The sequence below is a fragment of the Scardinius erythrophthalmus genome (assembly GCF_964197995.2).
Source record: "Scardinius erythrophthalmus genome assembly, chromosome: 12".
Taxonomy (NCBI): Eukaryota; Metazoa; Chordata; class Actinopteri; order Cypriniformes; family Leuciscidae; genus Scardinius; species Scardinius erythrophthalmus.
The window spans coordinates 24,591,449-24,618,127 of NC_138232.1; the positions used below are offsets into that span (position 1 = coordinate 24,591,449).

Below are 26,679 nucleotides of genomic sequence, written 5' to 3' on the forward strand. Positions count from 1 at the left end.
TAATTTTAAAACTGACAATGGCTCAAACTAGGCTACTGTACTGTATATGTCTGATTTACTGTATGTTCAAGTGCTTGGGACAAGGTTTTTTTTATAACCAAGCTCTAAACAATTATATACAAATTTGGATTCAAATTTATCGGCCAACATATTGGTTATCGGCCTTTCCAAATATAAATAATTATCGTATCTGCCAACATTTTCATATAGGTGCATCCCTAATTACAACAGATATCACACAATTCAAAGCTCTTCAGAAAGTTTACCTGAAATCTTCTGAGCCTAGAACCTCAGTGTAGTACATGACTTTACACTTGTGAGAGGACACCTGCAGAGTAGCCAGAACATCGTCCACCCTAGATAGGTTTGTGGCGGCACATGCTGGCATAGAGTGGAACTTCCATTGCAAAATATAGAAACCTGGCCATCGAGTCACATGTGAACCCTAAAGGGTGTGTACACATTTTGGCAGAAAGATTGAAACAAGGGAAGAAAAAACAAGATGACAAGACAACTGTCTTTAATAAAAATCATCCACCACCTTAGACAGAACTTTTAACAATGAAATTGTATTAAATTATTTAACATTTTTAAAGGTCATATAATTTTTTGAGAATATATTATGAGAAATGTAATTATGCTTGACATAGAATTTACATAGAGTCTTAAAGGTACAGACACAAAGTATGGTATGACCACTATAAACTTCTTTACCATGGAAACTGATGGAATCAGCATCAAACTGGATGCTGATTGTATGTGAAATACCTGCACACTTTCTCCCTCTTTGCAGGTAAGTGGTGACTCCACCATGCTGTAGTCCTGTCCCAGCAGCCAGGATTTATCGATAAGCTGCATATTGTTGCCTGCAGGAGAGGTAATGCCATGGGTAGCCAGCGGATCTTTCCTTGGCGGCTGTGGAGCTCGTTTAGAGTGGTAGATATTGAAGATCACATCACCTTTACATACATCAAAGTCCCAAGTGATGACTGAGGAGGCATCGATGATCTCAATCAATATCTTAAGGAAGAGATATAAAAAGGAAATTGTGCTCTTTAATTAAATGTGTAGCTTTAATACTGTTCAGTAGGTGGCACTCATTCAAAATGTGACCAATGTTGAGTTTTCTCAGACTGAAATCCAGTTTTGTAAAAAATCTTGGTAACACTTAATAACTGCAATACTACAATAACTGCACGCTATTAATCATTAGTTAAGCATTAGTAAACAGTTAATTTGTCATTTATAAAGCATTAATAGATTTTATAAATTATTAATTAATTAATAAGCAGTTTATAAATAGTTATAAATGCTTTGTTCTTGATTTATAAGCATATCTATAATTTGTTTAATAATTGTATTTTCATACTTTATTAATGATCAATTTATCATTTCTAAATGAAGTATTGCATTATTAAAGCGGTTATTTAGGAGTTGTCAGTGGTTCATAAGATCACTTAGAAAGTGTAAGTAAATGATTAATAAACTGTTTAAATACATATTATTATTCAGACATATAGTAATAGTTACTTAGTGTGTTAATAAATGGTTTATTAACATGTATTTCTACTGTAATTCAGGGTTAAATCAGGTAGTTATAAAGCATTTAGTAGTGGTTAGTTAACTATTTTTGTGAGCTCATCTAAAGTGAAGACTAGTTATGCTTTGTAAATCATTTAAAAAGGAGATTTAAAGGCTGTTAAATATTTATATGTTCAGTATCTCTGTGTTGTTTTGTTTCCCTTTTCTGTTTAGAAGATAAATGAGCCTTTAAATCTCCTTTATAAATGCTTTACAAAGCATAACTAGTCCTCACTTTATAATGTAACTGGTTTATAAATAATGCTATACTTCATTTAGAAATTATAAGTTGATCATTAATAAAGTATGAAAATACAATTATTAAACACATTATAGATATGCTTATAAATCAAGAATAAAGCATTTATAGCTGTATTTAGAAACTGCTTATTAATGTCTATTAATGCTTTATAAATGATGAATTAACTGTTTAGTAATGCTTAACTAATGATTAATAGCGTGCAGTTATTATAAAGTGTTACCAAAATCTTAGATGAGGTGATCATATTTTGCAAATGCACCAAACACAACCCAAATCAAATAGTTTCTAATAGAGCCTCACCTCATGTGGCGCTCCTTTAAAGATGCTGGCACTCTGGTAAATAGTCTCCGTCCACAGTCTGATTTCATCATTCTCCAGTTCCTCTGCAGTTCTGTACAGGGACTTGGGCACCATGCCACCCTCTGGCACTTCACACTGCACATATTTCACAGTGTCACTACTTTAGTTCAATAAGATACTAAAACCATACTAAGGTAAGTCAACACAGATAATACCTCAGTTTGAATGCATGCATACAGATCTTAGGGTGTGTTAACACTTGGCATGTTTGGTTTGATTAAAAGAAACTCTGGTGCGATTGCTTTTGAAGAATAACAAATTTTAAGAATCTATTTTAAATATGTTTTAGATCTGCTGATCCTACTCCCTTACATAACATCACATAAGAAAACTAAGAGTTGAACTGTGTGTGAATGTTACATAGTCTGAGTTCTCGTGACAATGTGTTGTTTATACCATTTGGGGAAGTCTTTAATCTTCCTTCTAAGAGTTGAACTATGTGTGAATGTAACAAAGTCTTAGTTCTCATGACCATGTGTTGTTTATACAATTTGGGTAGGTACAATTATCTCAGTTGGGGGTAATTGCCTCTATTGTCATCCCTAAAGGCTGTGTGTAAGTTCAGCACCTTTAAGGACAGCCCACTGAAATGCCTATAAAGAAACCATGTAAAGTTACGTTAGTCAGACTGTTGGACTGAACTGCAGCAACGCAACGCAACGCGAAGTTCTCAATAAAGACACAACTTCTGCTTGAACCCAACGTCTCCTGGTTTCTGCTTGGATGAAAGAAAACTGTACAACAGATGGTGCCGTAAGCCGGATGGAGAAAAAGGAAACTCATAGAACTTCAAGCTCAAAGATCTGAATCTTGAAACTTCAAGCTCAACAAAAGATCTGACAAAGATTGCCAGACTGAATCTTTCCAGCTTCCTCCAGATTGAAAACTTCAAGCTCCAAAAAGATCTCAACAAAGCTGACTGAGTTCCAGACTGAATCTTCCTTTACAACCAAGGGTTGGTGAGTTTCACTCCATTCAAAGAACCGTTGCAAACCAGTACAAATTTGTTTTTCCTCTGCGCCGTTCAGAGAAGAGTTAACAGACAGCTGCAGGGTTTTGTATCCTCTAAAGTTGTCTTTTAGAGATGAAATTTATCCTCTGTTTTTCAGGCAGGGAAGATTAGTGTAAAGTGCTAGTAATTTGTGTTATCCTTTGCTCTGGGCAAGGAAGGTTAACAATAGTTGATCTGTGTTAACGTGTACCCTCTGTTGATCAGAGAAGTTTTAGTGTTTGTGTGGTAACAAAACAACTCACAAAATGGTTAGAAGGAGTGCTAGACTAATTCCTACAACTGAAAAAGGTGGATTTGCTACTCCTTTGTGGTCAGAAAATAAATTCAAAACACTGTTAGGAGAACAAATGGACCTAATAGTCACTGAAAAAGTTAGACAGGAACTAACTCAGAAATATGAAATTCACCCAGAAAAAACTTGGTCAGTAGATGAGTGTAAAAAGGTGCTTGGAGCAAGTATCCGCAAAAACAATGTGAAGGGCATTATCTGCTGCCACAGAGAATGTGTTTTAGCAATAGCTACAGAACAGTCTAAACGCAACTCAGAGCTAGAGAAACAGAACAATGAGCTCCGTGGTAGAATATCTTCTTTGACTAAGAAATTACACTGCAACAAAGATGCAGAAAAAAATGATGAGGGAGAAGTTAGACAGCCTGATAACATTTATCCTGACTTAAAAGCTTTCTTTGAAACAGAGGTAGCCATCCCATCAGTAACTGATAAGCCTGTAGATTCAGTGAAGGTGTGTGGGGCAAGGAGAAGATCTCAGGGAATTGAGGGAACTGAAAATGTTCCTCCCAACTCTTCTGTTGTCCAAATACAAACTGTTGCCAAAGCGCTAGGGCCTAAAGATATAGAGAGACGCTCCCAGAGTTTACCCTCAGCACGCACAAATTTTTCTGAAATTAGAAGAGCATTGAACAGTAAAATGCGTCTCTACGACATGTCGTTGGCAGAAGTTACACAGCTGATGTCACAAATTCTAACTGAATCTGAATTCAACAGTTTTGAGTCTGACATGCCAGTAGAAGCGATATGAGAGAAGGTGTTTTGAAGATCCTAAAGAATATCTTAGGACCCAAAATAGATTGGTCAAAAATTACCAGTTGTGTAAAAAAAAAAAAAAAAGAAGAAAATGTTAGTGAATATACTGAGAGGTTCTGTCAGGTAGCTGTAACGTACAGTGGAATCGTCGATGACCCTGAAAGTGTGCGAGATGATAAGGGACCCTTAGTCCGCATCTGGGCAGATGGCCTTGTAGCCGAATACAGAAGAGCTTTGCCATTTCTAGATCTAACTTGGTGTAACAGAACTCTCAGAAGTAACTTAGACAGATTGGCCACATGGGAAAGAGATGCTGATGTTAAAGCCAAAGTGAGAGTAGCAGCAGCAGCTACATATAGCACAGCAAAACAAGAAAACCGGTGGTCTAAAAAAGAAGACAAATGCCACTACTGTGGAAAATTAGGACATTGGGAGAAACAGTGTAGGAAGAAGTTGCAAGATACAAAAAGAAATGATATGCATAATTCTGCTCCTTCTCAGCCTGCTTACAACCCTGATGTAGTTCCGCAAGTGTCCACTGAAACTTTAGGACAGCTCGTTCAGGCTCTTATAAGAGCACAACAAGACCAGGAAAAAAACTAATTGTTGGGGCTGTGAGTAGCTACCTTTCCTCTGTAATCCATCACAATGACAAAATAATTTTTGTGAAAGGTAGCATAAAAGAGAAAGAGATTGATTTTTTGCTTGATACAGGTGCAGAAATTACAGTAATTCCTACAAAATTGGCTAAAGTTTTAAAACTCCCATACAAGAAAACCAAACTTTGCTTAACTGGCGTAGTAGGTGAAGATTCTGATTTGTATGAAACCCCGCCCATAGAGGTACAATTAGGCCCGAAAACTCTGACTACGAAATTGCTATGTTCTCCATTAAATACAGGTGCAATTTTAGGCATGGATCTTCTGAGACAAATACATCTAACTTTAGACATGTCCTCAGAATCTACTAGCATAAAAATTTCCTCAGCACAGTTTTCTACCCATAATAATGCAACCCCTCCAGAGTATGCTTTCTTACAGAATCATCCAATTTGGGCTAAAGACAAGGATGATTGTGGTTTATTGACAGGGGTAGAACCAGTCAAATTGACGGGAACTCCACCTCCGGTCACCAAAAATATCCGATCAATAAGGAAGCTATACAGGGGATCAAACCTATTGTAGAAAAGTTGCTGACGCAAGGAGTGCTAGTTAAAACCAATAGCCCATGTAATTCACCCATATGGCCCATCAAAAAGTCCAATGCAACATGGAGACTTACAATAGACTACAGAGTAGCCAATAAACATATTGATAAAATCACCCCGCTAGTGGCAGATCCATCTACAATTTGTAATGGCTTACCATTAGATTGTAAGATTTTTTCAGTAATTGATATGTCTAATGGATTCTTTTCTGTACCATTGCACTCTGACAGCCAGCCATGGTTAGCTTTCACAATTGACCATGAACAATATCAGTGGACCCAAATGCCTCAGGGTTTTCAAAACTCCCCGACCATATACCATCAGGCTGTCAGACGTGATTTGTGTGACCCAGAATGTCCAGTAAAACAGTCCACTATGATCCAATATGTCGATGATATTTTGATTGCCTCAACAGATCACGAGGTACATCAAACTGAATTGGCAGCATTGTTGGACTATTTGCATAAAAAAGGACATAAATGCAGCTTTCACAAAGCTCAAATTGCTAAAAAACAAGTCACATTTCTGGGTCAAACAATTGGTGCAGGAAATAGATCCATTACACAGGATCGAGCGGCTTCAGTCAAAGCCATACCTCCACCTACTACCATTAAAACACTACGCTCCTTTTTAGGAACAGCAGGGTACTGTAGACCGTGGATTGAAGAATATGCCTCGATTGCTCAGCCTATCTATGACTTGTTGAAAGGCCATGGTAAAGATTCAGATATTGTTTGTATGGAAGAACTTCACCTCAAAGCATTCAATGATTTGAAGAGAGCACTATGTCAAGCACCAGCATTAGGATTTGCCCAATCTGATAGACCCTTTGCGCTTTATGTCCATGAACACATAGGCTTCATGACTGCATGTCTAATGCAAGATCATGGGGGCAGTTTACGTCCAATTCATTACTATTCTGGTAAACTTGACATAGTCGCTCAAGGTATTGGCCCATGCCTCAGAGCAGTACAGGCAGTTCATCTAGCTCTTCAGGCTTCATCAGTAATGGTGTAAGGTCAAACTGTAAACGTAAAATGTCCTCATGCAGTATCCGCACTAATGAATCAAGCAAAAGTCACTTCTGTCACTTCCTCTCGTTGGGGAAATTGGTTAGCAACTCTCACAGCCCTGAATATTGTTTTACAGCGTGCGCCAGTCACGAACCCCTCTTCATGTATGATGTCTGCAATGACTGAAGTTGTGTTAGAGGATGAAGGCGAAAGATGATTGTGTTACGCTTACATACGCAACGACAAGTGAAATAGCAGAAACTCCCATAGAGAATGCAGAATTTGAGTTGTTTGTTGACGGTTCAGCTCAAGTAATTGAAGGGAACAGACGAGCAGGTTATGCAGTAATGTCCACCACTGAGGTGGTAGCTTCAGGTCGTCTTCCAGATCATTTTTCAGCTCAGGCTGCAGAACTGGTAGCTTTAACTAGAGCATGCACGCTAGCTTCAGGATCGGTTGCAAATATCTACACAGATTCCAGGTATGCTTTTGGGGTCATTCATGATTTTGGTGTCATTTGGCAAACCAGACAGTTTCTAACTTTTGCTGGATCCCCCATTAAGCATGCAGAATTAGTGAAAGATCTTATGTTTTCCATGAAACTTCCAAAGAAATTAGCGGTGATCAAAGTGAAAGCACATCTTACAACTAACACTACAGAAGCTAAAGGTAATGCTCTTGCAGATGTAGCAGCTAAACAGGCTTGTTCCTATGTAACTGTACAAGTGTGTTCAGGTAGTACAGCACAGAAGACAACTCTGCCCCCTGAATCAATCATTGATCTTTGCAAATCACTTTGCAAATGGATTTTCAACTTTCTATGTGATAGGAAGCAGGTGGTTAAAATGGGTGATTACGTCTCACAGTCAAAGGTTTTGAACACTGGCGCCCCTCAGGGCTGCGTCCTTTCTCCACTTCTGTACTCTTTATACACACAATTCTGTCAATCACACACCAGTTCAGTCTTGTTGATTAAGTTTGCTGACGATACCTCTGTAGTTGGTCTTATTACTAACGGTGATGAGTCTGACTACCGCAGAGAAGTGGAGGGGCTGGTGAAATGGTGCGAAAGCTATAACCTGATTCTTAACATCTCAAAAACCAAGGAACTGGTAGTGGATTTTAGAAGGACCCCTAGTCCCCTCCCTACGCTTTCCATTAATGGGGTGGAGGTGGAGAGGGTCACTTCCTTCCAGTTCCTTGGGACCACAATCCAGGAATCCTTATCATGGGAGCTCAACACTAATTTTAAGATCAGTAAAGCTCACCAGCGACTCCACTTTCTGCAGCAGCTCCAAAAGTTTAGAGTCAGCCGAGTTGCCATGACCCACTTTTATAGGTCAACTATTGAAAGCATGCTTACTTTTTCCATGCTTGTCTGGTTCGGGTCACACAACCGCTCAGGACAAAACTAGGATGGAAAGAGTAGTACGCAGAGCATCAAAAATTATAGGCTGTAGTCTCCCCTCACTTTCTTCACTTTTCTCTTCCAGAATAATCCGAAAGGCTAAAAACATCATAGCGGACCACTCTCACCCTGCTCACCATCTCTTTAATCTTCTTCCATCAGGAAGAAGATATAGGAGCATTAAGACGTCCACATCACGTTTCAGAGACAGCACTTACCCTCTGGCTATCAGACATCTGAACTTGCACTGACTGCTAGCAGCACTCTATTAACTGTATGCACTGTGCACTCTTTCTGCCGAGGGGTATTGTCTTTTTTCTGCGGGGTTTTGGTCTAATGTCCTAGTGTTTGCTGGGTATTGTTGGTGAACATTGTCTGTTTATTTTGTATTATGATGTTTGTCTTTTTAGGTTATTCATGTCTGAGAGTTGTACCAAGACAAATTCCTATCAACTTGTTGACATGGCAATAAATTTATTGAATTGAATTGAATTGATCTGTACAAAGACGTTCCTTTATATGAAGCATGGACATGGTTAGATAAAGGAGCCACTGTGGATTCTTCCGGCTGCTGGACCAAAGGGGGAAAGTATGTTGCTCCCGAATCACTGCTGCCATATTTGGCTCAACAAATACACAATTTGGGTCACAGTGGTCCAGCAACGATGAATCACAGGTTCTCAAATCAATGGTGGAATCCAAAATTCAGAAATGTAGCCACAGAAACAGTCAAGAGGTGGGTTACATGTCAGAAAAATAATGATGTACCAGCAGCCATTACACCAGCAGCACATACCCCAGCTCCACCAGGACCATTTCGTCACTTGCAAGTTGATTACATCTCGTTGCCCCCTTGTAAGGGAAAAACTGACGTTTTGGTAATAATAGACACATTCTCAAGATGGGTAGAAGCTTATCCAACAGTGCGTGCTACCGCTGCACATACTGCTAAATGTCTTGTCACTGATTTCATTCCCAGATGGGGATTACCAGATTGCAATGACTCAGATCAGGGTACACACTTCACAGGACAGGTAGTTAAAGAAGTATCTAAAATGTTGAAGTTTAAGTGGAATCTTCACTGCCCCTACAGGCCACAAGCATCAGGACAGGTTGAACGGGCAAACAGAACAATCAAAACCAGGCTAAGCAAAATGCATCAGGAAGGAGTATCATGGGTTGAAGCGCTGCCAGCTGTACTGTGTAGTATGAGAGCGTCACCTAACAGATCAGTAGGACTGAGCCCTCATGAGATTATTACAGGACGCCCAATGCAGATGCCAGGTGTGATTGATCTTAGAAATACTGATGTTTACATTGCCTCAGATGCCCTGATTTATTACTGTGAACACCTTACAAAGGCAGTACAGAGTGCCAGAGAGAGAGTTGAGTCATGTTGGCAGACTCCACCAGAGGGTGGACACACAATCATCCCAGGTCAGTGGGTCATGATAAAATCATTCAGACACAAGCCGTTAGAACCTAAGTGGCACGGACCACATCAAGTAATGTTGATTACAGCAGCTGCAGTGTTGTGCCAGGGAAAGAAAACATGGACTCATGTGTCACATTGCAAAGTGGTTCCTCCCCCTACAGGGATAGGATAGGACACATGGACCAGTGAGGAGCCCCGGGGAAGAACCGGAAGCAACAGGCTTTCGGGGGCCAACCCTGCGGTGAAGATTCCCTTATAGGCCCTTCCCAACCATAGTCCATCCTCACCTCAATGTTCCTTTTAGGTGTCTCATGAATTAAGAAATAGGGAAAGAAGGAACCACAATTAGCAGACTCAGATTGAACAGAGGATACAACCCTAATGTTTGCAGTCTTTACAACGAATACTGGTCTGTTGCAGTTGTTCTCTTTTGTTTTTCTTTCCTAACTCTGTGCAGATACCACTTGACGGTTATCCTGAGAACCATATGCACTGACCTACACACCTGCATATGAAGACCCAACCTCCAGAAAACAACTAGACCAACTGCAGAGACTACAACCAACACAGAAGAAAAATACACAACACAGAGACTCAACTACGGGAACTTCAGTCATCCAGCAACATGATCAAGATTGCCTTAATCCTAACCATCATGGACATAGTGTAGACCCCAGAAACAACATATTCTTAGAGCTGATGAAAATGTCAAGAAATGCCTTGTTTGCTGGAAAGAACGTTTGCATGCCACATGCACCTTCAGTAGGAGCCGGAATCCCATGGGTTGCACACCCTATCTCCAAATGTGACACGTGTACCTTATTCGATAGATTATACAACAAGGATACATGTCACAACGTAACCATTCCTCCAGCTTCTCAGTGTTGCATTCCTGGACTACCATCCTGCAACCTAACTTCAGCTACTATCATGTTAGATCTACTCCTGCCAATGATGTTCCACTGGTGCATGGAAAATTATGCTCCAGCATCGACTCCACTGGGTGAAATTCCTTGTGAATGTTGCAGTTTTGTGATTGAAAGAGGAACAGATGAATCCCATGTGTACGTTAATACTAAAGAAGAGAAACAGGAAAATGACTTAAATGAGTGTTTCTCCAGGAACCCTTCCCTACCGAAACTTTTTGCAATAAATCAGTGGTGTATGATTCCTCCACCAACTGGCACTTTTTGGTTATGTGGAACTTCTGTCTACAGCATCCTACCCAGCCAATTCAACGGCAGGTGCACCCTGGTGTATGTTCTGCCAGCTATCAAAGAAAATACACACTCCACCCCAAGCTCTCCACAGTTACATTATTCAGCTCCTTCTACCAACAAAGATGGCTGCATTCCAGGACTCACTTGTGTTCAAACATGGTGGTCAAGAACTCTTGGAGCCTTAATCCCATCGTATGGTGTCATGCAGGCTCTTGATCAAGTCAGAAGCCTGTCGGATTCTGTACAGAAATTGGCCAACGATACGGCTTTGGCCCTGGGTAACATCACAGACACTCTAGCTTCACACAAGATAATGATCTTACAGAACCGAGTGGCCTTGGATTACATTCTTGCAACGCAAGGAGGAGCCTGCACCATTATCGGCCCTGAGTGCTGCACCGGGTTAATGGATCCAACAGAGAACTTGAACAAAATCCAACAAGACATTCTTGATCTTTCAACAAAATTACACAAGATGACTGAAGACAATTCTTCATGGTTCGGAAACCTGATTGTTAAACCCTGGCTGTGGATTAAAGAAATAGCAATTCTGCTGTTATTTCTCCTACTGGCGTTCTACGTATGCGTCCTCAGTATCAAGTGTTTCATTCAACAAATGACTCACTTCAAGCACAAGGAAATGACTGGTCCAACCATAAAAGAATATTACCCGTAAGAACTTCACGGACCCTAATTGCATGTTTGTTTCTGTGTCAACATGCAATTACAGATGAACAACACAGATCATGCTATGTGTCTGTAACTTTTTCAAGTTACAAGAATGAACTTTTAAGTGTATAAATTTGTATTTTGTGAGAGTTTTTAATAACTCTCAAACCGGGGACTGAAGAATAACAAATTATAAGAATCTATTTTAAATATGTTTTAGATCTGCTGATCCTACTCCCTTACATAACATCACATAAGAAAACTAAGAGTTGAACTGTGTGTGAATGTTACATAGTCTTAGTTCTCGTGACAATGTGTTGTTTATACCATTTGGGGAAGTCTTTAATCTTCCTACTAAGAGTTGAACTATGTGTGAAAGTTACAAAGTCTTAGTTCTCGTGACCATGTGTTGTTTATACAATTCGGGTAGGTACAATTATCTCAGTTGGGGTAATTGCCTCTATTGTCATCCCTAAAGGCTGTGTGTAAGTTCAGCACCTTTAAGGACAGCCCACTGAAATGCCTATAAAGAAACCATGTAAAGTTACGTTAGTCAGACTGTTGGACTGAACTGCAGCAATGCAACGCAACGCGAAGTTCTCAATAAAGACACAACTTCTGCTTGAACCCAACGTCTCCTGGTTTCTGCTTGGATGAAAGAAAACTGTACAACACTTTGTTAGTGAGGTTCATTTGACCCTAAAAAGGACAGAATGCTCAAACATACCTTTTTTCTCTCGTTATAGTCACGATGATGCCCATCACAGTTCAGTACACAGCAGATCGTCGTTTGTGTGTGTGTGACGGAGGGACTCCTGCTGCTTTTTTGAGTCCTTTACACATTTGTTCTTACACATCTCTTCACAAGTTCTCAGCTAGTCAAAATACCATCATATGCCCAGCACACAGCATTGTTCTGGATGTTCAGTAAGTTCCATCACGAAAAATACGTAATGAAAGCCGGCCAATCAGGTTGTGAACATGTACCTATCCCTTTAGGTTTGGTGTGAAAAATGCTAGTGTGAACGCTAAGCGGACCAGGACTAAAGGTTTTTTTTTTCGTCCAGACCAAACAAACCAAGCGAACCGAACTACAAGTTTGAAGACACCCTTAGTGGGAGCAAACAGGGCTGAATAGGTACCATTCACTCGTAAACCATAAGGAAAAAAAACTACATACCATACACTCTCCTCCAAGGAAGTCAGGGATGATCTCTTTATCAATGTAGTCTACAAGACCACCAGGGCCCTGGTAGTCATTTCCCGCATAGATCAGAAACTTCTTTCGTGTATTCTCATCAATGAAAGGGCTCACCTGTAAACACAGATGGTAGGAGGAAAGCACAGTTAATAGATACATAATATGCTTCCTTTTGGGTTAACTCATGCTACGAATAACCAGGTGACTCATTTACTTTCTAAATGAGAGGCTATTACTTCGAGCAATTATTTTCATATTAGGACTGTGTATATGGGGGGGGGGGGGGGGGTTGATAAGGCACAGTACTTAACATGAACAAATAAATTTGGCATTCATGTCACAGGGAACTACACTAACCTTTTCCACTGGTGGAACTTGCGCTACTAACTTTTTCAGTTACTGGCGCAAAACATGATTTGGTCGCACAAATTATTTATAGTAAGCCGCTCTGGATAATAATGAACAATAATGAAACTATATTGCATACAGATGTGTTTTTTATTTTACTTTCCATCTTTTAAACCACATGCCTTCTTGTTTTTGTTTTCTTTAACATTGGTTGGGATAGATTTACTGCGATAGAAAATACAGTACACAATAAAGTGCAAAATGGATTTCAACATGCTGTGGTTAGCACAGATGGGCACAGATGGGGACTCCTGAACTCTTAGCGATGCACCGATGTGAAAATTGTGGCCGATACCGATAATAAACAATATTAATATTGCTGTTATGGCCGATACCGATATCTCTGTATAGAAAACAAATTTACTGATAATCAAATAAAGAGATATTTTCCAAAACACTTTTTTTTTTTTTTTTACTTTAGAAATGACTGATATTGGACACCTTTACCTGTGTCTAAAATATGTCACACATAAGACACACATGCATTGTATTGCATTGCATTGCATTTAATGTGTGCTGGTCAACTTGTCTAAAATTAAGAAACCCCTAAACAGTAAAAAACAAAACAAAAACAAAAAACAGGAACATCGTGTACAATTAAGATAGGCTACTTAATTTATTATTCCAATATCCAAATATGATACCGGGGAAAGGGCTTCTATTTCTTACGTGCTGTCTTTGCGTTTGAACATTGCACATTTTAAACAGGACACGCATTAGCTGCATAAATGTCATGCATAAATGTTAGCCAATACAAACATATTTATAGAAAACAGTTGACAATGAATAGACAGGAGTCCAATAATAGCATAACGAATCACTTATTCTAAAAATAATGTCAAGTATAAGTTAGACGAATCCGACATATAACGAGGGCTGTGTTAACAGTACGTCCGTCATTTAACGAATTTTAAAAACGATGGATGGATAATACAAAATGCTTTCTGACATTTTGACAGAAAAAAAAACAAGCAAGAACAAATTTTAAACTATAGCCCGTCAATTTTCATTTTACAATTATCTTCTCTCTCTCTGTGCGCGCGTCCATGTTTATGAGAGAGAGAAAGCTCGCGCAGCGCTGATACAATGGTACGTTTTAATCTAAGTAACGGTCACGGGGCTGAAGCCAACTTGATGTGTTGAATGCTCAGAGCACGTTATAAAACGTATTCTTAAAATACACATTTCTGTTTTAATGAATGTTCATAGTAAATCATAGCATATTGCCTAAAACATAGGTACAAAAATAATCAGTGATACATTTGTGACCCATTAAAAATTAGGGTCGCAACGGCATTTCAAAAGGTCGCATATGCGACCATTTTGGTCGCAGTGTAGGTCCCTGATGTCATGTTAAAAGACCATCCCCCATCTCTAGTTGAGAAGAGAAGAAGCAAAAGCAAACAGTGCTGTCCCTCACCAGCGTCCACAAGACAGGAAAAACTCTGGGAGCTCTGAGGATGAGCAGACGGCCTAGAGTCTCAGGGTAATTGGCCTCCACTACCTCAATAATCCTCAGCAGAGCTTTGACTCCAGGGCGCCACAGATGCCTCATATTGAGCCCCTCAAGATCAACCAAACATGTCCAGCAGCTACAGAATGAGAAAATGTGAATAACCACCTCACTACTGAAAAATGTCACTTAGCTTTTCATTTGTGAACTAAAAAGACAATTGCAGGGCACCGCTGACAACAAATATTTGTACATTTATGTTTCGGTCAGCAAGTGTTTGTCTGTCTGTACAGTGTGTGTGCATGCAGAGAGAGCAGGATAAAGTGCTTTCAATAAATAATAAATGGTAATTTGGTAGGAAAGGCAGAGAAATTGTTCATAATTTTTATCCAATTGTTTGTCATTTGTTTGCTTGGTCAGTGTATTTGTGGGTTTTGGTTAATTTGTTATTGTAATGTAGGCTGTAAGGACCTTAGCTGCATGGTATAAATGTCAAATATTTTAATAGTAACTTTATGGTTACGGAGGGCAAATGTGTCAGTACTGTCAGTACCTAATTGGCCGACCAAAGACTTTAGTGTTCTCCTCGCAGCGTCGCAGACCCTCTTCATTGATAGACAGCACCTAAACATTCGCATTTGTTGTTATTTTGTTCATATGTATTCATATGAATTGAATTAGTGGTGGACGAAGTACACAAATCAAGTACATGAGTAAAAGTACAGATATCCTAATGAAATATTACTCTAGCATTAAGAACTCCTTTTTAATTTTACTTAAGTAAAAGCACAAAAGTACTTGATTTTTAATGTGCTTGAGTATTAAAATTAAAAAGTACTGATTGATGTATATTTATTTATTTTGCAATTTTATATACTCTCATATACAGTACATTCTACTGCTGAGGTTGAGGTGGGGATATAATGTTCTTGACACACAGATAGAGCTTAAATAGGATACAGTTCAGTACTGATCTGAAAGTAAGAAAACTTTATTTTACTACCAAAACTTGTCATACACTGATAATTAATACTAATAATTACTAATAACTCATGCGTGTAAGTAAGAATAACAAAATATAACATAGTATATAAAAATTAGGAAAAACAAAATCTGTTGACAAATATAAACATAATATAAAAACAGACGTCACATAGGGCAAAATGTGTTAAAATTTTAAGAAGAACGCTATGCAAACATACTAGTTTAATATAATTTGAAACTGCTACAGCAGCGGGGAAGATTTGTGAATTCACTGAATTGTTAACTAGAGATTTGCTCTGACTGGATAATTTGAATCAGTGAGTTGTTGATTCGAGAACAAATGCAAACGGATCAGCCCAATTCTCAAATGAATCATTCAGTAGGATTTGCAAACCAATTTAACAGGTTATTTGAAGAATCAGCTAATTTACCAATCGGACAGCGCTATCTCGTCTCAGGGCAGGTAAAGATTTCTTCAGTTCAAAATAATAAGGAACTACATGTTTTTATGAAATGTAGTGGAGTTAAAAATACAATATTATGCTTCTGAATGTAGTAAAGAAAAATTTTGGTTATTGAATCTCTAACATGTCTAAGGAGGGATTCTTCTCCAAGTGCTCGAACCAGTCCTTTAGTGTCCATATGTCCTAGGCGTAGGATGTACAGAGGCCGGCCATCTATAGAAAGAAACACAAGTGTTTAAGAATGTGGAAATACAATACACCCTACTACATCACCATCATATAGTGCCAAACCACAACACCATGACATGTTCTGCTGAAAAATGTAACTGTAAAAATGTATAAACAAGTGCAAACAAGTTCTGTCTTGCACTTCTCACAGGTAAATGCATTCTCTGTTAGTGGAGCTATCTTGTAGGTCCCCTTATGCCTAGTTCACACTACACAACTTTAAACGTCGGCAGATCGCTGTGATGTTTAGACTACATGACTTGCTTTGGAGTCTTAAAGTCGTTGTGTTCACACTATGTGACACTACGTAAATGATCTGCAACAGGGGGTTACACAATACACGAGCTGACAACAACTCTGTCACCCAACGACTCTAATCCGGTCCCAAAACCACATTTTGTCACGAAAACATGTGCAAGAAGTGGAATGGGAAATGGCGCATTCCAATGGCGCATTGTCTATTTGAAAATGGACGGCGGGACAAAATTGGCGGAAAAAAATAAAATAAATAAATATAGTTCACACTACACAACTTATATATATATATATATATATCGTTTGCGCAATGATCTGTTTAGAATTAGGGACAAACGCACCACCACGTTTCGCTGGATTTTCTTCAAATAGTAGCAAATTAGACTTAAAATACTCAATTTATGGTCATACAGACAAAAGAAATACATCATCTGAAAATGAAAAAGGTCTACTTTTGTATGTGTCCACTTACAATTAAAACAAAACATTTTGCTTTTGTAAAATCAAGAAAACAAGCAGGGTGTGCTCTCTGCCTCTCCGTGAACTTTTTTTTCTGGAGCACGTCTCTAAACAAACAAAACTCAGTGAATACTTGTCACAAAGACATGAGCAATATATATTTTGTCCTCATATTCTTTCTTGTATTTCCCTTTAAGTCACATACCTGACTGAAAGGTTCATCCATTGATCGATCCATCGACTTTGTATTGTGTGAAGCTGCCTACTTGTGATTTCTGACTTATACAAAAACAAAACAATGTCTAAAAGCTGCTATGTGACAGGGTGTACAGCAAACAAGCTTAAAAACCCAGAACTAAGTTTTTACAAGCAGCCGACCCCAAAAAACGTTTAAGGACACAAAAGTGGATACAGACGATTAGTTCTGAAAAACTTAAAACTTAGTTCTGGGTTATATAGCTTGTTTCATGTACACCCTTGTCACATAGCAGCTTTTAGACATTGTTTTGTTTTTTGTTATAAGTCAGAAATCACAAGGAGGCAGCTTCACGCAATACAACCTCCGAAGTTTACACGGAGATAACATTTTTCAAAAAAAATTTAAAACTTGCACCTTGAAACCTATTTCAAAGTTTGCGTTCTCGAGCCACCAAAAACTGTATCGTGCAATTGAGCGGCTAGAACACATTAAACGTTTTCTGTTTTCAGTTAAGCGGCCCTTAAGTTAATAACTAATGATCTTTGCAACAGAAGTGAATCAATCAAAAACTAACTTTAGCTGGACAATAACTTTATTCTAGAGCTGCTGTAAATCCAAAACAATCTCGGTTACTTTAATCTCCTATTATCACTGTAAAGCTGCTTTGAAACAATTTATATTGTTAAAAGCGCTATATAAATTAAGCTGACTTGACTGCTCCAAAACTGTTTGAGTACCATCAGGGCATGGTCCTGAAGACACATGCTTGCAATATTTGCAAAAATATTCCATTTTCCGTTGTTCATATCTGCCGACCACTAGGTGGCACTGTGCTGAAACTGTGCAGGTAGCCTCAGTTCACGGTTGTCATTACACACACCAAGTTTGGTCAGAATACGCTAAAGCGTTGCGGACATATAGCCTCACTTTCTCACTTTGAACCATCACTGAACTTAAGCTGAACTATGACACTATTTTCTTTTCTGCTTTAGAGCAGAAACACACTTTTTGTTGCATTATTTTCCTGATATCACTTTAAAGCTGATTTAAAACAATCTGTATTGTAATTCTATGGAATTCTATGAATTTGTTCATGCTTTATTCGAGAACGGTTTGACGAATCGACTTGAATTCCATATCTTTTTGTCTGTACAGTTTGAAGATGATCAGGTTACATTAGCCGCTTTCCGACCAAGTAGTTACAGGAATTTAGTTCTAAGAACTGTCCACTTCTAAACAGTTCTAACAACTACTCTCCCCCAAACTTGGTTTTGCTGTTTGCGTTTGCACTGGCCAAGTGGCCATAGGAACTGGTAGGAGGGGTAAGGGAGTGACGCAAGCACGGTGACTTTTATTTTGACGGCGCGACGGACCTTTATTTTGGCGGCGCTGAGAACGCCAGAGCAAACAATGCTTGCATTCTCTGTGTTTATTAGTTAGCGATCTGTCTAACAGTACTGTTTAATATGTTATTAGATAGAACTGTTATAGAAAGTAGACAGTATATGAAAAAAAGGTTATTAGCCTATGCCGTGTGGTTGATGTCCAGTGTTGCTAGCTGGGCAGATAAACATAATCATGCTTGGCTTGGTCCCCTCAAAGTTGCGTTGGATTTTCTCTTCAGCATAACGGTTTAGAGACCCATCTATCACTGTTTTCCATGTTTGTATAGTTAGTTTCTGGAGTAAATATATAGGCTATAATCTGTGTGTTTACATTCTAGCTGTTTTAAAAATGGCAGGTGCTGGTGTTCTGCGTGCGTTCGGTCAATCAGCGTACACTAACATCACGGGTAGTTCCTATAGTGCTGGTTTAGACCCTACTCTGAAGTAGGACCTAAATTAGTTCCTCCAAATGGAGTTCCTAGAACTAAAACCGTTCCTAGTGTTCCTGCGGTGCGAACACGCAGACATCCGGGTACTTTAGCCAATAGTTCTAGGAACTGTGAAAAGGTTCCTCCGGTCGGAAAGCGGCTATTTTTGTGAAAATTGGAGCAACGGCCTAGGAGGAGTTAAAAAAAAAGTAGTTTTTCTGAAAATGTTCATGACTGAAAATTATGTTTTACAGGGTCGATATAAGAATCGAATTGCCATGAGCCAAGAAATCAGATGAAAAAATAATTGTTTCTAGCCCTAACGGTTCAAAAGTTATTAGCATAAAAGTGAGTGCAACTTAGGACAGTTGGTAGCGCTAGAGGGATTGAGTTAGAGACTCTAAATTTGCTATGGGGACAGTTCAGACTGTCCTCTACCTGTTTGCCAAATTTCATATCTTTCCCGCAAGCTGTTCTATGGGCTGCCATAGACTTCCATAGCGGAAGAAGAAGAAACGGAAGAATAAGAAGAACACCAGTGATTACAATAGGTGCTTGGCCCCTAATAATAATACAGCATTATAACATTTAATCTCAGCTAATTATTATGACCGCCGCTAGCGTAGCTAGCGAAAGCGGTCATATAGGGATTGTCAAAGTTTTTTTTTTTTTCGTCATCTACTGAATTTTTCGTCAACGATACCAGGGACACCGAAACACCGGGGAACATGAAATTTGGTGGCCATGTAGCCCCACTAGACTTTTACGGAAAAATTTCGTTTGGTCCCTGGGGGCCACTCCCCCCCCGCGCTGGGCCCCCCCAAACCCAAAAAATGCAGTTTTTCCTAAATAACTACCTGAACCGTGGCACCGAGGATGAAGAAATTTTTATGGTATGTTGGTCTTAAGGGCCCACATCAACCTAGCCCATAATCACTCATTTGTGATTTGCGCCCCTCCCATAAAAAATGAAAATGCAATATTATTCTGCTTTAATCGCCCCTATCTTTAGTTGAGATGTTCAGAACTGCACCATATTTCATGTGTATGATTAACTTGACATCCTCTGGGGGTATGCTAAGTTTCGTAGAATTTCATCCATGGGGGGGTATAAAATAAATTCATTTATGTGTACATTTAGTGACTGTAAACTCATCGGCCTGTAGATGGTGGTGTTGAGCGAAGGGTTGCTGGTTTAGGATGATACTGTCACTAAGGTTGCCAACTATCCCGAATTAGGCGGGACCTAATTTATTTGTCCCGTGCGTGACCTCCCGTGTCCCGTTTTTTGACAAGCTGATAAACCACTGACTGATACAACAGCAGCAGTGCTGACCACGACACTTGAGAATGATCACCGACACCTGTCATCATCCAATCACAGCTTTTTTTAATCACTGTTTTGAGACAAATCATTGTTTGATTTGCGAACATCCTCTGCCGTCTGGTCGCTTCCGCTTCAAGCCGGACTCGTCCGGGGGTAATGGTAATTTCCTTTCACTGTCCACGTTTTGATTTCGGCTAATCAATTTTGGCGAATGCAAACAACGTGATTATTGTTCATGAGTCTAACATCCAGCCACGCAAGAAAACATGTAATCTACCTGAGGGAATAATATGCTCAAAAAACATTTCTGATTATTATTAATGTTTTAAAGCTTTTAGAAAGTACATAGAAAGCTTTTGTAACATTATCTTAACTGTCACTTTTGATTAATGTAATGCATCCTTGCTGAATAAAAGTAGGCAATTACTTTCTTTATTTTTTTTCTCAAAAAATAATCTTACTAACCCCAAACTTTTGAACTGTAAGCCTAGTGTATAATGTTAAAAAAGCTTTCTATTTTAGATAAATGCTGTTATTTTGAACTATGGTTTGTTTGTAATGTGACTTTTTTCATGTATGACATTAAAATTATTTTTAGAATTAAATACATAAATAGGTTAAGCAATACAAATGTGTTTATGTCTGATAACCTTTTAAACACAAACTTAACTGCAGACACTGAAATGACGTACACTGTGTGATACAGTACAAATATTTTGAGTGTCCCTCATTTTCCTATAAATAACCACGATTGTCCCGCATTTTCCTTTTCTGAAGTTGGCAACCCTAACTGTCACACACACACATGCAGGAATACAAACAAACGCAAGCATGCACACACACTGACATCCACACGCACAGACACACACCCATACACACACACATACAAATCCACATGCACAGACACACACACAAACACACACGCGCACACACATGTACGCACGCATACATACACGCACAGACACACACACACACACAGACACACATACACAAACACACACACACATACACACACACACAGACAGACATGCACATACTACTACTTTTTTTAGGTATATACATAAACATGCAATACAGCCAAATTGCTCCACGTCCGACAGAAGTATGAGGGGAAAATGTCAAATCTGTATACATTTTAAGCCCTAAAAAATTATGTACAAGTAGATTACTTGAATTAAATAAAACAAAACATTTTATTTAAATGATCAGTCATATTTAATACATACGCAACAGCGTTGTAGCGTGCACTTGTGTAGGCCAATGTTAATTTTAGCAGCCATTTTTGATTTAGTCTTACTCTTCATCTTCAGACGAAAATGCTTATTGGTCTTAGTCACATTTGAGTCATTCTGCCTTTCATAGTTTTAGTTGACGAAATGTATTTGCATTTTTTGTCAACTTTTAGTCATTACTTTTGGTCAAACTGCAGTTACTTTAATTTTGGTAGCTATTTTATATGTAGTCTTTAGACAGAAAATGTCATAATTATTCTCTCTAGGCCAATTCGATTAAGCTTATGAGAAATTAAAATTAAGCTAACAGGCTGTATTGACATTGCACTCTTTAGCAGTAGCACTTGTGCAATTCTACATATCCCTTTTCCTTAGTTCTCCAATTTTTTAGAGTGCCGTACCCCCTCTCTTCCACTTAGACTGCAGTCACATCTTTCCATTAAGGGACAATATTTGCCCCATTTAATCGATTTTTCCATTTAATTTTTCACCTTTATAATACCTTTAAAATATAAAAAATGCTTTAAATAAAACAATGTTGAATAAATATTCAATGTTAAAAAACGCTTAATATTAATAAAAATATGATATTAAAATCGCCAGTAGGTGGCGGTAACTCATTGTCTTTGTCAAAGCCACAGATTTTGTTGCAAAATAGAGCAATAAGCCTGACAATACTGTTTAAAATGTAGTACATCACTTAATGTTACTTTTTTTTTTTTACTGTTTATTGCATAAAATCAATGTCACATTTGAAATCGTGTAGATATCGGGAAACATTGCATTCTTGCTCGCATAATGATCAACATTAAAAACACTGCTGTATATCAGCCTGCATTTTGATCACAGATTTAGTCGCACAAACAGCGCAAGCGGCTCGTGACAGATCTTCTCAAATGAAGATCGCTGAACTCCAGCTTGTCTGTGTTTTCAGATCATCCGCGCTTCTTCTACAATGTAGAGAGCGCGCGTGGATGGCTGTGGCCAGATACTACTGAAAAGACCGGGTAGAAAACATGTTCTTTTAACAGAAAAGCTCTGATTAGTAACCATCGTAACGGGTGCGCACGCTTTTGCGTGTTCTTTAATGACGTGGAGCGCGAGGTGCACTCAACGTTAAGCGACTAATTTTTAATTAGTCTACATTAGTAACAGTTAATTTTGTTACGGTATGAACTTAATCATAGAAAAGGCAAAACAAAATTTAAGACCTTTGTAACGAAATCCAAGACTTAGTATACCAAATTCAAGGCTTTTAAGGCCTTAATTTGAGATTATCAAATTTAAGACTTTTTCCATGCTTTTAAGACCCCGCGGGTACCCTGTATAAGCAGCATGGTTAATCACTGTCAATTCTCCACACCTGGGTCACAGCATTTAACCTGAAGACTCAAAAGTGTTACCCAGAGACACCTGCTGGACAAAAAGTACCACAGACCCTTGGATCGTCACACTCGCCAAGACAGTCTTATTTGTCTTCTCTTATTTTCTCTTAGCTCGTGCACTACAGCTATATAGGCGTTACTATATTTTGTTTAATATTCCACTAATAAGATACATTTACTTCTTTTACATTGTCATTTAGCAGTCACCTTCGTCTGACGCATTTAGCGACTTACAAATGAGGACTAAATTAAGCGAGTCATCGTGAAGAGTGAAATTCCAGTATTTAAAAAAGCATTACACAGTTTGTTCAGTTCAGTGCTGTTATAATTGTCAAAAACAGAAATAAAACAAATAAATATCGGTTGTGTATATCGGTTATCGGGCACATAAACATGCAAATAATTGGTATCGGTTATAAAAATCAATATCGGTTGATCTCTACACAATATTGACAATGCCTACTAATAAATGCGCAGCCTATTTAATTTACGTATAGTAGAAAATATATATAAATAAATTTAATGACATGCGGTGTATTAGTATTATAAAGCACAGTCCATGGAAAAAGGTACGCACAGAACACAATTTTGACATTTATTCCTCTGTTTGAATTTGTTCTAAACAAATGCTTACATATGCTTTTGATAACAAAATGTACCCAAATCTAGTAAAAATCATACGGGTGATTTTTTAAAATCTTATTGATAGTATTTTTTTTTTTTGTACTCCATTGGCGTGGTTGACTGATACTTACGAAAACGAGCTGTGATATGTCCACCCCATAACTTGTGAAAATGTATGGCTATTATAGCTCCACTTAGTGGTCAAGAGCAGAAGTGCATTTGCTGGCACAACCGCAATGGCAATCGCGGCGGCAAAAAAATTATTCTGTTTGAGTGCCATGTGTATGCTAAAGATTTGTGACCCGTCACGGAAACCAGGGACACAAGTCGGCAGCTCAACTTTCGAGCAAAATGAGAAAGAAGCTTTTTTTTTTCAAAATTGGTGATTTTCGTTTTTTTGCAGAATCTGTTAGTTGAGATCACGAAGAAGCCTCTCCATGTTTGAGATAGCAGTATTGGTATATTTAAAAGCGTACATTTTGATGTTGAAATCGGCTTGTTTTTCAGAGATTCTAGCACGCAGTAGGGGCGTGTCATTGTCGGTGTGTATTTCCATACTGAATAAGCCGGCGTGGCTACTTATTATGCAGCGCTCTGGCCGGCTCTATCTGATTTCAAAATTCAATGAAGATGGACGCCAATAACATTACGATGTCCAGCAATCGATTTAAATAGTAGGTTACATGGGTTTTAATTTGTCGTTTAATGAGATGTAGCCTAATACATGTTGTCAGTGGCAATATATAGATCCGCCAATTTAACTAACGTGTATCTTAATGGTCCAGTGGTAGAGCTTTCGCCAGCCGTGTCAGAGGGTCTGAGTTCAAATCCGCCCTCGTTTAGGTTTTTTTTTTTTTCGTATAGTTTTTTTCTCTCATCAAAACGATTATGTTCAGCAGTGGTTGTATATCAAGCAGGGACACGCAAACGTTTGCATTATGTTTTGTGATATTAAACAGAACGAATAGAGAGTATACGCAACGGATTGAAGCGCGCGTCGAGTGAAGACAATGGGGTGTGAGCGCAAGCCACACGAGAAAACACTGCATCTGCGCCACTGATCGCCGCGGCAACAGCACTTTGATCACTTGATTTAAAAAAACACATTTCAGCTAGTATCTTATTTAAAAAAACGAACGAAATGAATGCTATAGCCTACTAATAGCCTACTCATACTATATATATATACATATCACATAGCACATCCTGTTTTTGATTTGAACATTGTCTAGAGTTTATCTTATTTTTTATTCAGTGTACACAAGAGTTGCCTATACAGTTTTATCGGTAGATGCTAAGAGACATTTATTTATATATTACCTGCAAACTTTATTTTTTATTTGATGGCACATTTTCCTGGCCTTTCTGCTCCCCCCGTGCTTACAGGCTTATCTAAATGAGATGTAAATGAGCCCTATTGTCACTCCCAGCAGGAGAAAGGTGAGAATCTTCAGACGCTGTTTTCTCCCCTTTGTGCGTTTTTGAGTGCCTACCTTTAAAAATGGCCATAACTTCTCCAAATAGTATCAAATTTCCTTGTGTTACACATCGTTGGAAAGCTTGGAGACTACACTTTCAGAATATGTGAATAACTCAAAATGCCCCAGAACCGACATGTGTCCTTACTTTCCGTGACTGGTCACATTTGTGATTGGTGCATGAACACACACAGACAGCAGATGGCCCTGTATTTTGACTAACGCACATGATCACAGTGTGGTGTCTTTTAACCACAGGGGACTACAAGAATGAGCAGTTCTGACACTTTGACAGGCAAGTATGTAATAACTGATGCTGCCAACAATTCCTGTGCCAGAGGAGTACTTATTGACAGCCATTTACACTCCGGAAAAAAAGTAGAAAGTCACAGAATTACACAGAAAGCAAAGTAAAGAGCACTCCTTTTATAATCACTGGAGCTGTCTGTCAGTTCAGTATGACACTAAAGAAGAACAATGGTACATTTATTATGAGTAGAACATTTAAATCTTCCTTATATAAAAAAGGTTTTTGCACATTACTGTTGCTAACCATCTGGGGTCTGAGGGGTTTTCTGGGCCCTGGAGGTTTTTTGACATGCTCTGACATTTGTGCTTATTTCTGTTATTTATAACATTTTCATGGCTTAAGTCTGATTACACTGTATTCAGCACAAACTCTGCTACAATAATATGAGCAGCATGTAAATAAAAGTTTGTAGTTTTGAGAAAATTACGTTTATGTGTGGTAAGTGGAAAAAAAATGTAGTCACTGAAATAAGGCCATAAAACCCATACTGAATAAATTTGTTCAAAAGGCTTTTGAAAATTCACGTAGCCTAAAACTTTTGCTTCAAAAAGATGTGAAAATCATCCGGCCCACTTATTCACATAAAACAATATATTGATTTTAAAAAATAAAAAAGACATGTTTTGAGTCAGAAAGCTGTATGCATGAATCATTATGAATATTGACGTGTTTCACACCTGGGAAGACAAAGATCCCTCCCTTAATGGACCTATCAGCTGAATGGGACTGAGGGAGAACTAGAACAAAGATAGTGAGGAGATTAAAAAAAAAAAGGCTTTTTGATTGTTTGTAATTCATTTATTGCCATTCCTGAAACAGTTCTTGTTCAACATACCTGTCATTTTTCAAGGTGTTTGCTTTTTCTTTTGCCATGAAAACTACCCTGCCATCAGTAGTCAGTGATGGAGATTATTTTGTTCATGTAGAGCAGTGGCTCTCAACCTTTTTTGGGCCAGCATCCCCTTACCCATTATCTAGGTCCCCTACTGTCCCATCAAATAAAATGTTGTCTAATTATCTAAAAGTAAAACCTATGTTTCTCTATGTCAAAATATTAACCATTTTAATTATGTTCTCAATTACATCTTAGTCATGAGTCTATTTCATTTCAAATCATGTTTTTTTTTGGATGTTATAAATGTGGTGTGCCTTATAGGTATGCTGCTGCCTGTCTTGCATTGTAAATGTGCAAAATGTGCAATAAACATTTTAACCCCCTGGGGTCGGCTATCGCGCCGGCGCGATAGGCTAGTTTTTTTCCGTATGAGTGCAAAAAAAAAAATAAAAAAAATATATAAATTTTTATCTTATATGCTTGTGTTATACATCAATCGATCCTGTTTAGTGTGTATTTTTTTTGTGTGTGCTCATAATAAAAACAAAGTGTTGTGCTTTTCGCTAAATAAAGAAAAATAAACGCGAGTTCTGCTTACTCTCCGTCAGTGAAGTCAATTCTGAAACGCGTCCGAAAATGAACTAACTCAGCGAATACTCAGTCAAACAGGCATACAAACGCACAGGCATGAAGCTTGAATTCTCTTCTTTTAAATTAAGTAATTTTCATAAAAAACAAATATTCACAGTTTATATAATATGTATGTAAAGAGAGAGATGTCAGTCGTTCTCATCTCAGCTAATTAAGTTTTA

General features: G+C 38.4%; 1 protein-coding gene across 5 annotated transcripts in view; it reads right to left on the reverse strand.

Moving 5' to 3' along the window:
- Positions 1 to 26,679, reverse strand: part of LOC308700123 (SEC14-like protein 1) — a 395,381-nt gene that overhangs the window by 58,532 nt on the left and 310,170 nt on the right. For all 5 annotated transcript variants that reach the window (XM_081381509.1, XM_081381510.1, XM_081381513.1 and 2 more), the window contains exons 9-15: positions 15,847 to 15,935; positions 14,828 to 14,898; positions 14,242 to 14,413; positions 12,393 to 12,527; positions 2,144 to 2,278; positions 769 to 1,020; positions 267 to 445 (exon numbers count right to left, since the gene is read on the reverse strand). In XM_081381509.1, coding sequence (XP_081237635.1) covers positions 267 to 445; positions 769 to 1,020; positions 2,144 to 2,278; positions 12,393 to 12,527; positions 14,242 to 14,413; positions 14,828 to 14,898; positions 15,847 to 15,935 — 1,033 coding nt within the window. The remainder of the gene's footprint in view (positions 1 to 266; positions 446 to 768; positions 1,021 to 2,143; positions 2,279 to 12,392; positions 12,528 to 14,241; positions 14,414 to 14,827; positions 14,899 to 15,846; positions 15,936 to 26,679) is intronic.